The sequence below is a fragment of the Bacillus rossius genome, chromosome 13 (genome assembly GCF_032445375.1).
Source record: "Bacillus rossius redtenbacheri isolate Brsri chromosome 13, Brsri_v3, whole genome shotgun sequence".
NCBI classification, from domain to species: domain Eukaryota; kingdom Metazoa; phylum Arthropoda; class Insecta; order Phasmatodea; family Bacillidae; genus Bacillus; species Bacillus rossius.
Genome location: NC_086340.1, coordinates 26,860,072 through 26,875,725, shown reverse-complemented (window position 1 = coordinate 26,875,725; position 15,654 = coordinate 26,860,072). Strand labels below are relative to the sequence as shown.

At 36.4% G+C, this 15,654-nt stretch overlaps 1 protein-coding gene across 1 annotated transcript in view; it reads left to right on the top strand.

Moving 5' to 3' along the window:
• Positions 1 to 15,654, top strand: part of LOC134538396 (DNA polymerase delta subunit 2) — a 28,035-nt gene that overhangs the window by 6,871 nt on the left and 5,510 nt on the right. Inside the window, exons 3-7 of the mRNA XM_063379690.1 lie at positions 2,533 to 2,777; positions 7,000 to 7,133; positions 12,947 to 13,050; positions 13,150 to 13,242; positions 14,920 to 15,112. Of these exons, the coding sequence (XP_063235760.1) occupies positions 2,533 to 2,777; positions 7,000 to 7,133; positions 12,947 to 13,050; positions 13,150 to 13,242; positions 14,920 to 15,112 (769 nt within the window). The remainder of the gene's footprint in view (positions 1 to 2,532; positions 2,778 to 6,999; positions 7,134 to 12,946; positions 13,051 to 13,149; positions 13,243 to 14,919; positions 15,113 to 15,654) is intronic.

Below are 15,654 nucleotides of genomic sequence, written 5' to 3'. Positions count from 1 at the left end.
TTATATTTTAAAAAAAAAGATATCCTGGTGGTACAACGATGGTAATGGGTTTTGAGTTTCATGGAGCTTTATGGTTAAGCTTCTGTACATATTCATCAGAACACGTAAGGGTTACGTGTACAGTTCCAGTGGCTGAAGTTGGTTGCAATAAATCTGTAGCCCAAGTGGTTTGCTGTCCACTAAAGACTTTGAGTATGCATTAAATTTGCCAAATTATACAATTTGCTGGATGTCCACATTCTGGAAAGTCAGGGAAGTTGGAATTGGTCAGGAAAAGTTAGGTAATTTACTTTAAAACCTCTAAAAGTCATGGAAATTTTCCAGTGGTAGTAATTTTAAGGGAAAATTTCATGCTCCGGTTTGTCATCACCCGAACACAGAAATTCTTTTTTAGGTGGAGTTTGTGCATAGTAATACACACTATAAAATTGCATGTTTTAATTGTCACTTTTGTTATACAATTCTAGGCCAGATTTGCGAATGGTGGAGGATGTATTTTTGTTATTTTTTTTTAGAAAATCGCAAAATAAGTAAATTATTTATATATAATAAGGAAAAATAGAAATTTTGGTCAAGGAAACTTAATTTTAATTTTGGGTGGTCACCATGATTTATAACCTTACATTTTGTTTTCCTTTTGAACAATGCTAATACATATTTATTTCTTGTAATGCTAACATTTCTGATGTTTTTTTCAAAATTTAATCTTGTGTGACATTACCAATCACAGTGAAAATGTAACAAGAACGTGAGTTGTTCTGTACGAAATCGACCACGTTGATCACGAAAATGACTGTCAATCCCCTATTAGCTCTAGTTTTCAATATATGAGGGGGGGGGGGGGGGGGCTGTCAGTTAATGATAAGCATTTACTTTGAGCCTTCCCAATATTGCCTTCAAAATTTTGGGGATAGTATACAACTCGACGTTATCCCCTTCCGAAAAATGAAGGGGGGTATCGTTCAGTGTAGTCTATTTTTAGCGTGAGTGGGGAAGGGGAAAATGGGAGAGGAATGGAGGGGCGGAGTGTGTGGGGGCAGGTGACCTTCATACATTGAGGCACAGTTTCAATACAGTGTCCGTTCGTACCGGTTGTGTTCTTTGCATTTACCGAAAAGACTTGATACAACAGTGCCATAATAGTGATTTATTTCAGTTTAATTTGTGTGTGATGCAAAATGTCTTGCAAATGTGTAAACTCTGCTGATAATTTTTGCTATATTTGTGGACAGGTGACGTTAAAATCACAAAAAACGAACAATAACATGAGTGAAGCACCCATGAAAACATAAAGATGAACGGTTTTCATCAATGTTACAGAAAGAAAGTTTAATTTGGTTGGCTAGTGATTATTAGCAAGCCTACATTAAGTGTAGATTTGATAGTTAATGACAAAACTATTTTGCTGCAAAAAAATCTGTTATATCCTGTTACTTCTTCTTACTCTTATGACTAGAAGAAATATTTTTATACATAGTGTTGTTGTTTTAAGGCAAATCACAGAAATTCTGTATTGCAGTATATGTTTTCTCATTGGCTGAGTTGAGTGTGGTACTAGTTTTTTTTTTCGCCAATAAGAAAATACATGTTGCAAATATGGATAAAGTCAGGCTGTCCTGGGAAGTCAGGGAATTTAAACGTGAAATCCTGGAAAAGTCATTGAAATCGTTGTTAATAATTTTAAGGGATTATGTTCTAGTCTGCCATCACTCAAATGAAAGCATATTTTTTTTATTGTATTTTATTGCATAGTTATACACACTGTAAAATCTGTATACATGGTTCTCTGTTTGGATTTTCAAGAAAAATATCAAGTCGAGAGAGAAATATGGTAGGTAGCTATGAAGATGGTGATAGGTTTTTATTTTCACCCATATAATTGTAAACTATATTAATTCTTTTGGAAAAAATTGCCAGGGAAATTTTATTTCAGATTTGTGTCGACACCTTGAAAGTGTATTGAACTCTAAAAAAAATTGGTTGTCTGTAAAGTTGGTTTACGGACGATAGTTTAACGTGACGTCATAACAAAACATTGATGAAATGATTGCATACTTTTATGAATAAAATTGTATCATTTTTATTGAATTATCACTATTTTGTATGGATACAAAGAAGGAGTGAAATGAAATATACAATTTTATAGATAAATTTACTTTTATTTGCACTCATTAATTCAAATATGTTTATTACTTTAATGAATAGATTATTTCAACTATAACTTTTATACATGTTTGCTATTTAACTTCTTCCAATCTGTGTTATTCTGTTAAGGATAGGATGATGATAGGAAAAGTAGGAAACAAATGGGAGTGTTTCAAGTTTAATGTGTCTCGAAAAAGTCAAATCGATGGTTGTTCCAATCGAGTGGAAGAGAGATATATGAGGCGCAAGTGTACATTGAGCGTAACGGGACATTGAGTCATCCTTTTTCGTGCGTGCCGCCGGCGTTCATCGATTTATTAGACGTTGGCACGTCAAAATATTTGTGATAAATCTTCACCTCTAATGACTGTGCTCTTGTGTGTTCAGCACAACCTGTTGCCCCAACCCGCGAGGACAAACTTTGTGGACGACAGCGACAAGTTGATTCTGGAAGACGAGCTCCAGCGCATCCAGCTGATTGGAGAGTTCAACGTCCACGAGGCGGTGACGGGCGTGGTGTGTGCCGTGCTGGGGACGCCGGACAGCTCCGGCAAGTTCCAGGTCGAAGATTTCTGCTGGGCCGGTCCGGCAGCCTGCGGGAGTCCCAGGCAGTTGGACTTCGAAGGCGACAGGTCTGCTGTTGGATGCATGATATTCTGCTCTATTAACTTTTTCCGTCACTTATTCAACACTCATAAAATGCAGTTTTTATTCTATTTTTTCATATGATTAAAAATTTTTAAAATATAATAATGCTGCATTGTATAAATTTATTGGGTAGCAGAAAAATTTAAAACAAGCCACTTTCGTGAAGGAACGTATATGTGGAAAAGCAACCCTGTAAAGTTACAGATGCAAATTTGAGATTCACATTCATCAGGGGACTACTCCATTGGCTGAAAGGAGGCGTGATCGCACCACAGTGAGGTTTGAACGCTCCACGAGAAGTAGGGAACGAGCCAGACTCAAGACGTTTTAGAGTTAGTCAAACACATTAGCAGTAGGCTTCTGCAAATTCTATTTTTTTTTTAAATTCAAATCAAATTTTGAATCAACTATCACAATATTAACGAATATAGGGAATTTTTAAAATCAAATTTTAACATACAAAGAATTTTTTTTTAACTTCACACTGGAGTCTAAGAAAATTTTTTTCAAAATACAGTAAACATCAACAGAGGTGTAAGTGATAGGGGAAAAAAACCCGGCATACAGTAAAATTTTCAGTTTAAAAAAAAGTTTTGTTTGTACAACTGATTATGTACATAAAATAGAGTATTCTTTATAATTTGAAATCATAATCACTAATTTGTTCCATATAAAAATAGTGAATGTTGCAGAATACAAATGTAAATTTCTCAATCATCTTTTTAGCCTCATACATTTTAGTTTTTCAATAAATTTTTTTTGTAACCGAGTCCATACACATGCAGTTTGAAATGTGGAATCACGTATCAAATTATTCATGAATATCGAAAACCAAGTTATTCACCAATATAGAATATTTTTCAAGTACTTGCAGACACCTAATTAGCAGTACTAGCACTGTTTGGTTGTGGTGCTTTTACATATTTAGCTTTTTGTAATTAATACTGTTTTGGCTTATAAGTAGGATGTTGCAATTACATATTCGACAAACTGCAGTAGCACTGGATACTTTACAGAGATGGCCGATATGTTGTTGGTGTACGGGGAGTCGAGAGGAATTACAACAGGAGCAGAGTGTACCAAGGGCACTGTCACAACAGATGTGTACCGAATTGGAAGACCTTAGTACTGTTAAACCAGCAACTACTTGAAACTGGTAGTTTCAATACCATGTTATGTAGATCATAATGCTTGTTGCTAGTGCGTTTGGCTAACACTAGACATCTGCTCTCGGCTTATCGCCAGTTTCCTTTGGAGCGTTTGTAAGTTAAATGTCGCTGTGGTAATCAGGAGTCCACTCAGCCTGTAGTCATGTCCTGATATGCGTGAAATTCAGTTGTACGCTGCTATTTTCACGCCTGTAACATTGCAGGGTTGCTTTTCTGGACATTGTTCCTTAACAAATATTGCTTATTTTGACATTCTGTGCCACCCATTATATTTATGACCCTCATTTACTGAACATTTCGCAAAACAATAGTGCTAAGCAGGATTGGAAAAAAAAAGACAGTTTTTAAAAAAAAAAAAAAATTTTTTTTTTGTAGAAACAAGGTTTTTGGTTTAATCAGGTATTTTTATTACATTAGTTATTTTGGATCTCAGCATGTTCAAATGAAAGCCATAAACATTCTACTTTCTGCCATTAATGTTGAACCATAAAAGTTATAACATCAAAGAATGGAAGTCCAGCAAATCTCCACATCTGACTGGGACTCAACCACAGAAAGGTTATTTCCCCACAAGAGGAGGATTCTCCATTGAATGGGTGTTTCCCACAGAAAATGGATTTACAGTACAGTCTTAAGATTCTCACAAAATAGGAATTTTTTTAAAAATAATAAATTTATGTACTTTTTTTTAATGCTTTTGATTACAATTTACTAATTAATTTAATAAATTATAGAGTTGTATTTAGCTGGGTATAATTTACAACTTATTAAAATAATTTAAATGATAATATCTTGATTAGTTTATAATTATTTGTTCCCATATCACAATAAACATTAATGAGCAATATATTGTTATTAGAGTGGAATTAGACCTTTCATTAAAATTTATTAAGATATTCTATTAAAAAATTCATTTAAATAAAAAAACACATTTGATAAAACCATGGTTGATTTAAACCATTGTGGTTTCAATTAACCAACACTGGTGCTAAGACAGGTAAGAATTATAATAATACAATATCGTAACATTTTCATAACTTATTTGTCTGCTAAAATATACACAGTTCCGTGCCATGCCTGGAGTCCCCAAGCCCTTTCCCACCCCCCCACCCCCCCTTTTTTTTTGCTGCTGTTTGTGTGCCATCTGTAGGACTCAATAGTAACTAAACTAAAGACCCTGGTAGTTCCTGATTTTGCCACTAGTTATGTTCTACCATTCTTGTCCCCCTCTTCTTCTTCAGACCATCTCATGGGCTCCCTTTCTCTGCCAATTGCCTACTTCAGTTTTGGGCGCCACCTACCTGCACTTCTGGCAACTATATGTTTGAGGCTCCGTTAGTTCACAGGTTAGCCATGCTGCGCTATTTTCCAGGCCGTGGCCACTAATTCTCCTACTTTCGGCCTTAGAATCCGCCTTTTTTTTGAACGCAAAGTGCTCTCTTTAACATTGCAAGCAACCCCCCCCCCCCCTCCTCTAACATTCGCTTCTTCTTCCCGTTCCTGAGTTCTCTCCGTGAAGAAGTTTTGTCAGAAGTCTGTCATCTCTCTGTGTAGTCGTGTGGGAGGGGACTGTTTTCCTCCTTTTTTGTTTTCTGTCTGGTTTTTTTCGTCCAGCATGGACTGTGTAAGTTACTTATTTTTCTACAAGTTTGTCAATCGTGGTTGTGGTTTCCCCAAAGCCACAATAGTTTTAAAATTTCTGCACTACCCACGGCATTTGTGTGTGTTTGACGTCAACCCCAACTTTGGCCAACTCCGGTTCAATGGTACTCTGGACCCACATCTCCTGACGGGACTGCCAAGCTTTTGTTCCGTCTTGAACCGGAGGTCTGCAGGCTTCGTTTTCTGGGCCCCCGTCACTGTGTTATGAGTTTCATCCCGGCATCACTGGCAAGGAGATAAGTCCGTACAAGGATGTTTTGCCAAAATTCGAACTTCCTTCTTGCTCACTATCACCGCAAGTGAGTGGACTCAGTGTTACCAGAAGGTCAGGAAAATTGCCAAGAACCTTTTTCAGTGAGGTCTAGTTGGCTAATGTTAAACAGGGCAATGGCCGGCCGTCGTTTTTTTATGTCATGTTCTCCATTAATTGTCATATCTTAAAAGAAAAACTAAACAAAATTTAACTAATGTAAAAGTACTGCTTGTCGTTCTTTTGGCTCATCACCCAGAGGGGATCACCCATATTAAACCTCAGACAAACTAAAAACTTTTATGTGTACTTTTTATATTTTTCAGTTGCCTACCTGCAAATGACCTCTTCCCTGAGGGGGATGTTGAGGGCCCCGAATGGCGCGGAAACACTTCAAATCGAAAGAGAATCCATTATTGAAATTTTTGAAAGTTTTTTGTTTTGATCCCTCCCCCTTCTCCTTGATGGGGGCAGTCGACTTTGGGCAAATTTCCCACCATGGCCTGGTCTCATGGATATACAAAAAGCATAGTTATTGCCCATAGCACGAAAGTGGTTTTTTGACCCTATTCCTCCCCCCTCCCAACTTCTCTCTTCGGGTCAAAGTCATAAAATTATTGTATTGTCATCTGGAATACATATACTTGCAAACTTTCATATTGATATAACGATTAGAAGTAGGTTAAAATCGACTTACAATATTTGATTACATAGTTCGTTACAAGTGAAGCTAATAAAAGTGTGTTAGGAAGGGAAACAATGAGAACACTTTCTTATATTGTCCAGCCTACACGCCGCTTCCAAGCCTTGTTTGTACAAATGTACAGACTTCCAATGAGCCTCAGCAAGGTGTTACATACTTGCGTTGCAAAGAGGGAACTTTGTTGCAAAGCATGGAAAAGTTTTTTGTAATTGGCTTTTGTGAGTACTTTTTCAGTGTTCGGTGTTTAAAACTTTAATAATAATAAAAAGAAAACGTGAAATGCATTAATTTGTATTTTGTACCTTAGGTGCTATGGTTAATATACACAGAGCTGTCAAAGATATAACATATATATATATATATATATATATATATATATATATATATATATATATTTTAAAGTTTAATAATTTTGTTTTCAGGTTTGTTGTACTGGTCAGCGGACTTGGCGTAGTCGATGAAGACAGTACATTTTCTATCAACTTGCTTATCGAGTGTTTGGCTGGTGTGGTGCCTAACAAATATTCAGGGAAAATAGCAAGAGTGATAATAGCAGGTAATGTTCTGCATCTTTAGTTCTGTGAGTTCCATGTTAAGTTTAGTGTTGGTCAAGCATCTTGCAAGTTGAGCACCGTAGTGCAGACTCGGCATGGCCCGGTTACATATGAACTGTTCTAAAAACATCAGTTATTGTGATGATACTGTTTGTACCCACTTTATCTGTGAGGTGCTATGATAGCAAGCAGCTGCAGATATTTTCAGAATAAGAGGAGTTAAATACAGAAAATAGAAGAACATTTGTATTGCAGGCATCAGTTCCAAAATTTTTGTCGACTAGACTACACAAAACACATGGTCAACAAATTTGGAATGGGTATACCACACTAAGAAAACCTCGCGCCCAAAGATATTTCCCAACCTCTTTGGCCGTGCTCCACTGATACACATTCCCGTCCCCTACTTCCCAGTCAGTTGCGCTTACCCCTGATGCTCCTTCCCTCCACACTGACAGCTCATAAGACATTTCACCTGCACTATACAATCAAGCTTCATGAAATAATTTACAGGCCTTTATAGTAGGCATGTGCGAACACCACTTTTTGAATTCGAGTCAAGTTCGAGTCGAACACTTTTAAAAAAATTGAGTTTCGAGTCGAGTTCGAGTTTAGAGATAATCTACCAGTAAAAAATTTCTGCTAAAAAATTGGTTTATAAATTCTTATTGCCAACATAATAGGCTAAAAAAATATCTATGTAAGAACCTATTAACCTACTTATATTTCAGTCATGTTTAAAGTTTTTTTTATAATCAAGTTTCTCTGAAGCACACTATTTTTACACTATATAACAGGTTACACAAACACAATTTAATTACACATAGGCCTCTAACATTACACAGAAATAGGAGTAACTATTTCTTCACATTATGATGGAGAAATACTAGTTGCTCCACATTCTCTGGGCTCAAATTACTCCTTCTTACAGTAACAGTGTTCCTTGCACAGGAAAACAAACGTTCACTCGCTACTTGTGTTGCAGGTACAGAAAGATAATGTTGAGCCAAATTTTTAAGACAATAGAACTGCTTTCTGTTGTTTTTCCACCATGCACAAGGGTCTTCATTCCTAGCTATGACAGATTCACTTAAATACAGTATAACCCTGTTATAACTAATCGGAAGGGAGTAGTTTATATGTTCACTATAGAGGGGAAACTTTATATCTGGGAAAACTTTTATATTGGCAATAATTACTCAAAAGCAAAATCTTAACTAAACATAGGCCTAAGCCAAGAAAAGAACGAATGAAAATACTCAAAGCAACAGTTTTATGAGCAAATGCAGATATTATTTTTAATGAACTACACATGTACAAACTTTCTATTACCTAATGGTTCTTGTGGACATCGGCGTATTATCCTTTTTTCAGGCATTTAATACTCTGTGACGTTTTCGCAGCTTGAGAAAGAAGATTGTTCAGCTTGTTTAATATTGTACTTAATGTGGATGTTGCAATTCCCAGTTCCTTTGCTATTAACATGTGCGGGACAGTGGGGTTGGAGTCTACCTTTTCAATAATGTCCAGTTTATCTCGCACAGATAATCCCTTACGTTTTTTACCGCGTTTTTCACCCATTTTTATGTACGTATTTCTTATTGAAGCACATTTGCAGCTTAATAACACAAAATTCTTTTTACTGTCAAAAGTAAATAAACGAAAAATAACGAGTCTGGCGCATCAAAGATCACTACGTATCATTTAGTATCGCAGTTGCTAAAGCTGGAACGAAATTTTGTCACTTTCTATGGAGTCCACAGAGATCTATCTAGTGTTGGTCTTACGAACCTTACTCGATCAAAATGTCCGAAACGTGAACGATAAAAATGAGACGTAAAAATATTGAATTTGCTGCTAGAATGTACATACGTATTTGTGTGACGGTAATTTATGATTAATTTTGATAACATATTAAATGTACACGCGTTCGCCCATACTTTAACTATGCAGGGAAAACTATTTTTTATTTTCACGAAACTGATCACCATTTTTGGCTACATGTAGCCTACCGGCCACTCGAATACGACTTGTTTATAATATGAACAGTGGACAATCGAGTAGCGTATTGCGGAGATAAACTTCAATATGATCCAGAATAGACGTTTTGTGAAAAAACTTGTAATTATATGAAAATATTTGAGATAAATGTGCATTATGTCGGCAAAATTTGTTCGTGGTACACGGGAAAACGTATCAACATTGACAAAAGTTGTGCGCTATATCCAATAAATTAATACATAACCTCACATCATTTTGCCGGGACTGAGATGGAAATTCACAATAAACGGGAATTCATTTTAGGCGGGTTCACTATAAACGGGTTCTACTGTATGTTGTAACCTGATCTTTCATTGTTTGTTCCTTGCTTGCAAGCTTATTTTTTTTTTTGCTAACTGATCAAAAGCCCTCCAAAATGTGACTGTTACATCACTCTGTTCTAAAGTGTCAACTGCAGGTAGGCCTAATTCAGCATCACATTCCTGTTGCCTGCAGATTTCTTCTTCCAAGAATTTAATAGCAAGTTTCATTTCATTAATTTTGCAAGTGTTACATTCTGCCTCATCTGTTCGGGGTTTGGAAAAAAACTTCCAAATTAATGCACCTTTATGCTGTACTTCACCACGTTTTGATGAACCGGGATTCATTTTTCATTACTGATACACGCCGTTCACGGTGTAAACAAAACGAAAATAAGAACTTTCTAAATTAACCTCAACAAACGATCGCGTTACTGTGTGATCCGTGGCACTAGCACGACAAATTGAGCAAAATCGCAATAAATCGACCTATTTTCATACTTGTAGTATTGATTCTCATATCGAAAGACTGCAACAACAGTCCAAATGGGGAAGCCTAAAATGCACATAAGTTCTGCCATACCCGATTACACCCGAACAATTATCCTTCTGCAAACTTCGGAGTTTTATTTTTGTAAATTCAAAGTAAAATCTATGTGTGTCTTAGGCTTCCCGTCTAGATGCTCGTTCGTTGAACAGTAGACAACATGGCGGCATGCAGCTGTTAGCGCGTATGCTTGTCCTGGTATATTATTAATTACTATGAAACGTGTCACGGGATAATGTACACACGAAAAATAAATCTGATTTTAATCAACACTGTTCATTAACACCCGTCTTACGTTTATAAACAGGCCGTTCCGGATGAGAAACGCGACTGCTTTTGTTTGTTCTTTGTACAGGTGCGTGTTTTCAAATTACAAGTGATAAGACCGTGTTGGTAAACAAAAATGACTGTACTTTTAATTAGAGTGTTTTAAAATAGCCTAAAACTTTTTCAGTTATGCTTCTGACCGTAAAAATACTATTGTAATTTCAAATGGAATTAAAACAATTCCTGTGGTAGGCCTAACCTAAAAACTCTATTTTTTCGAACACTTCAAAGTGCAACGAGTTGAGTCGAGTTGCAATATGCGACTCGACTCGAAATTTCGAACAGTTCGCACTATACTACTTTATGTTTATAGTGTTTAAATATGATTTTTTTTTTTTGTCCATTTATAACAACAGATTTACAAAGGTGTGTAGCCTTACACATTAAAATTTTTAAGAAACTGGGAGTTAAAAAAAAGTTACATAAAAAAAGAGCTATATCAATTGATAAGATCACCTTCTGAAAACTATTTAGTAAAGCAAGTGGATATGTGAGATTGGATTAGTTTCAGAGGTAGGGTGTGTGGAAGTTTTCAGTAGTGTCAGATATCGCACCTTGAGTACAAGACTATCATAACTCAAAAATCAGTGCAATACTATCACAACTCAGATGCCATAGTAATGCACATATTCTTATATAATGTTTTCCAGAGTGCAACACTACATTATTTGCCATAAGTCCCGTAAAAGTAAATATAATATTGCGATAGCCTTGCAGTGCCTAGATAATGATATTTTCCTGCTTATCGTAAAAATATCTCATAAACTCAATTTTTTGAGTTATGATAGTCTTGTACTCAGGATGCGATATGTCTAATTTGTTTACCTTTTCATTAGTTGCTTGTGAGCTTTCTTTACTATTGTGATTGCCGTATGTGTCCCAACATCGAACATTAACTCAGTTGAACTACAAAGAAGAGAGGCTGTTCAAAATATCACAAGATCCATAAAAGAGTACTTAAATGAAACCATAAAACCGCTGATAATAGAATTTATGTACTATTCGATGTCTTGGGGGTTTAAGAATTTTTCTTACGGCAGAAGTTGTTGGTCGTTTAACATGGGTGCCGCTGTGTGGAAGGGCACGCAAACCCGTCTGAGACTGCGTCATAGGACCATGACAAGTGTGTGCACAAGACTCGAAGTTACCCTTCTTTCATCCAACCACAGGATCTGGCACGCTATGACTTTACAGGTGGATGGTCGCTAGTGGGCTCTTATGGCATCCCACATGCCTGAGTCCCTTAGTAGTGGATATTGATTATTAGTTCTTTCTAGTATTCTCGCAGGAATTTCAAAGGGAATTGAAATAACGAGCAACTACTCACTTGATCTGGTTATAATTACTTTTTCCCTGAGCAGATAATAAAATTACATATAATCACTGAACTTAAATTATTCATGCTAAACAGTTTTCTACCTGGAGTAGGTAGGCTTCGAAGATAAAAAAAAAGTTTCATTACTAAAATAAACTGCTGATGCTAATTATCAGATTCTCACAAGATGAAGTCGACCAGGTGCGATGGTGTTCGGGCGGTGGTTGAGAGAGATTAGGGCGTGGTCTGTGTGTCATGGATGCAAGGGAAGTCTTCCAACGATCGTTAGGTCCTGTCAGAAAGCATGCATTAGGTAAAACAATGTGACTTTTTTCAAAAACTTTAGCTGATCAAACTAAAGTTATCTTGCATACATGTATGCGAGTTCAATATTAAAGTTCAGAACTAAACTGCGTATGTGAGGGTGCATTTCGAAATGTTCGTGCACAGTGCTGCTCCCTCATTATACTAAACATGAAGAAACATGGACACTTGGGGCATTAAATGATAAAAGTAAAAATTTCATGATTATTATTAACGTTAATTATTGCTTGTGAGGGGGTTCGGGGCACTGAAGCTACACTTGCATCTTGCGGGGTGGGATTGTGTCGTCACACACACGTTGCTGATTGGAGATTCAAACTGAGGGATGGTGGGGAGGGTTAGTCATTGGCGAGTCACATCGGGTTCATAGAAGGAGCGTAGCCCCTGGCCGTTAGCAAATTGTTAGAGACAAGCAAAATTTGCATTATTTTCAGGTTTGAAGTTATTTTTCATATGCTTGAACATTACTAAGTTTTTTTTTGTTTGTTTGTTGATGAAGCAATCATGTGTAATTGGGTCATAAGAATTTTGGTTATTGGTTTCTTGTATTTCTTAGCATGTCAGACTTCTAATCATAAATTTCAGTTAAATGTGAAATTATGTACAAGTTTGCCTTACTCCAAATAACAACTCGAGTTTAACACATCTCTAATGTAAATTGTTTGTGAAATGCTGTAAGAAATTTAATCTGTCGATAGTTGAAATTTGCTACCATAGAAACTTAGAAATTGTATTTGACAAGAAACACCTGCATTATTCAGTAATAATATTTTTGAGTTGTCTTTAATTCTCAAGTTTCTATTGTAAATAATTTGTTTTACAGTTTTGTAATGATTTGGAATTACATTTGAGACATTCACCTGAAAATTGAATAGGCCTCTCTTTATCAGGTTAATTCACTCAATTAAGTAAATTTCCGTATTCATTGCAAGTGTGTCTTGTTTAGTTACATTTATTTACATTGTTTAAAATGAGTATTCAGAGATAAAATATGTTTTACAGGCAACTCTGTACGAAGCACTACTCAGCTTAAAGCAGGTACGGTCAACAGCCAAGAAATCTTACCCGCTCTACAGGAGTTTGATAGAATTGTACACAAAATCTCTGTAAGTAATTTGTTGCCTTTTAGTGGTTCTTTTAAATGGAAGTGTAGTTGTCATTATTAACAATGTTTAAACATGTCTTCTTACAAATTATCTTTGCAGAAGTGTGCGTTTGTGGATGTGATGTCTGGCGAGTTTGACATCACCAATCATTTGTTGCCGCAGCAGCCGATGCACTTCTGCCTGTTCAAAGAGGTAACTGCTCAGTTTTCTGTTTGTAATGCACTGGACTTTTATCCTGGGTGCTCTGTTTTGAATTCCTGGTCAGGCCATCTTGATTCAACCATTTCCATTTTCAATAGGTAGTGGCTGATCCCTTCTTGTTGTGTTGTTCTGTCACCTATAATTCTAAGGACTTGTTTGACAAGACACATTGACTGCCCAACTTATAAATAATATTGTTCAGTGTTCACTTGAAATGAAAAACCAATTAGTCTTGGCCCCAGCCATAATGTACTGACATAAATCCCTGTCTTTTTGGAAACAGTCTCAGCTATCCTATATTCCCTAAGGATCTCTGGAGAACTACAGAATCAATTGAAGTGATAACTTTGTTTTTACAGTAACAAAGTAGTGTGTTAAATAAATAAAAAGGAATAAATAAAACATTGAAATATTTTAAATTAGCAAGCTTCAGATACCTTATATTACCCTTGGGCACAAATACTTCTACGGTTGGTATTAATTGCTTCTAACTAGTAAACAGTACATATAGTTCACAGATTGTAGTTAACCATCCGATAAAATGGTAAACTACTGGTAAATTTCATACAGTATTGTAATTACGTTTTGTAGAATTATTAGGTAAAATATTAGGAACTAAAAATAAAATGGGATTTCAAATGATATGCAAATGTCTTGATATAAGAATCCAACGTTAGGAAAATCATATTGTATGAACATGATACTGTTAATAGGTAGTTCTGTAGCCAGTGAATTAGTATAAATATCACAATGCCGTTTTACGCAGTTACTTGGCAGAAGTTAAGATATATATATATATATTTCAAATTTTTGTTTGCCTTTGATTTGATATGCCCCTGTCTCTCCAATTTTTACCTCAGAGAGGGTAGTGGTACTCACTTGCTGAGGGTCCCAAGTTTGTTTTGAGCTCAAGATGTGACTCAAATTTATTAAGTTACCTAGATGGTGGCTATTTATAGAGAGATTTTTACTGTATAACTTTCCTTAACAGTCAGAGAGAAGATTTTGTGGTTTTATTTTTAGGACAATTTCTTTTTTAAAACAGGAGATTTTGGTGTTATTGTTTATATTTTTTTCATATTGTCTTTATTCATTAAAAAAATGTGTATTATTCAACAAATATGAAACTAAAATATTTCTTAATATGTACTCTTATTTATTTTACTTAATAGTCTTATTTTGATTGACACCTGACATTTATATACAGTAAAATCATTAGTAATTCTAATAAGCATGTCTAGAACAGAACTACTCGGAAAAATAAAAATAAATAGGCAAATTTTTGTGTGTTTGAAACATGTGCCATCATTAATGTAAAAATGTGTTACTAAAGTAAGAGGTGAAAGATAAAAAAAAAAACAGTTTAATTTTAATTTCTTTGTAATGAATTTAGTTCATACATTTGGTACAAAATTAATGTTACACTAATTACATGCAATGACTTAACTATAACTATGATAAAAGAATATATATATATTTTTTGTAGTTTGAGTGAAGTTTTGTCAGATTGAATTCATGTTATGAATTAAATTTTGGCGCTAAATGGTGTATTAACCTGAATTTCTGTGTTGTTGTATTGGCATGCTTTGTGGTGTTATTTCTGTTTTATCGCAATTCACAGTATAGTCTTGTCCCTATTAATTAGTGTATGGGTGTGATCTGTTGCAGGCGCTGCGCCTGAAGACTTTCCAGTGTGTGACCAATCCCTATGACTGCGAGGTGGGGGGTCGGCGGCTGCTCGGCACGTCCGGCCAGCCGGTGGACGACGTGGCTCGGTACAGCACTCTGGAGGACCCCCTGCAGATCCTGGAGCAGACCCTCCGGTGGGGTCACGTCTCCCCCACCTCCCCGGACACGCTGAGTGAGTGGCTATTGTTACGAGTAGGGTAAACTGGTTCTTAATAATAGCCCAATTAATTTGTACAGTTTTATTTGCTACTCATATTTACATACTAATGACTTAATGTCTGTTCACAAATCACTAAGTATCTGTCAAGTCCACAGTTCGCACTCCTCACTGGAACCAGGCTCGAAAGAGGTTCACCCCTGACCTCATACCTGTCCATATTCAGAGTCTTGCACCGCTCGGTCACACACGCGTCGTCGCGTCGTCGCTCCGCAATTGCGCCACTTGCCGAACTCGCACTTCACTCAACTCGCCTGTCGGAATTGCTGCGGAGGCGGATGTCGTTGCTTTTATAACTGTTGGCTGCCTTTCTGGAACTGACTGGATTGGTTGTGACGTGTCATCCCGGACTGACCCGGTGTTTGAAGCATCCAGAATAGCGGCGCTTATTTGTGCCTTTCCACACTGTGGCCTTGGTAAGCCCGTGGAATTCCCAGGCCACTAAGGGATAGATAACAGCGACGAGGAAGGAGGGCAAGGAGGTGGTAAGGCCGGGA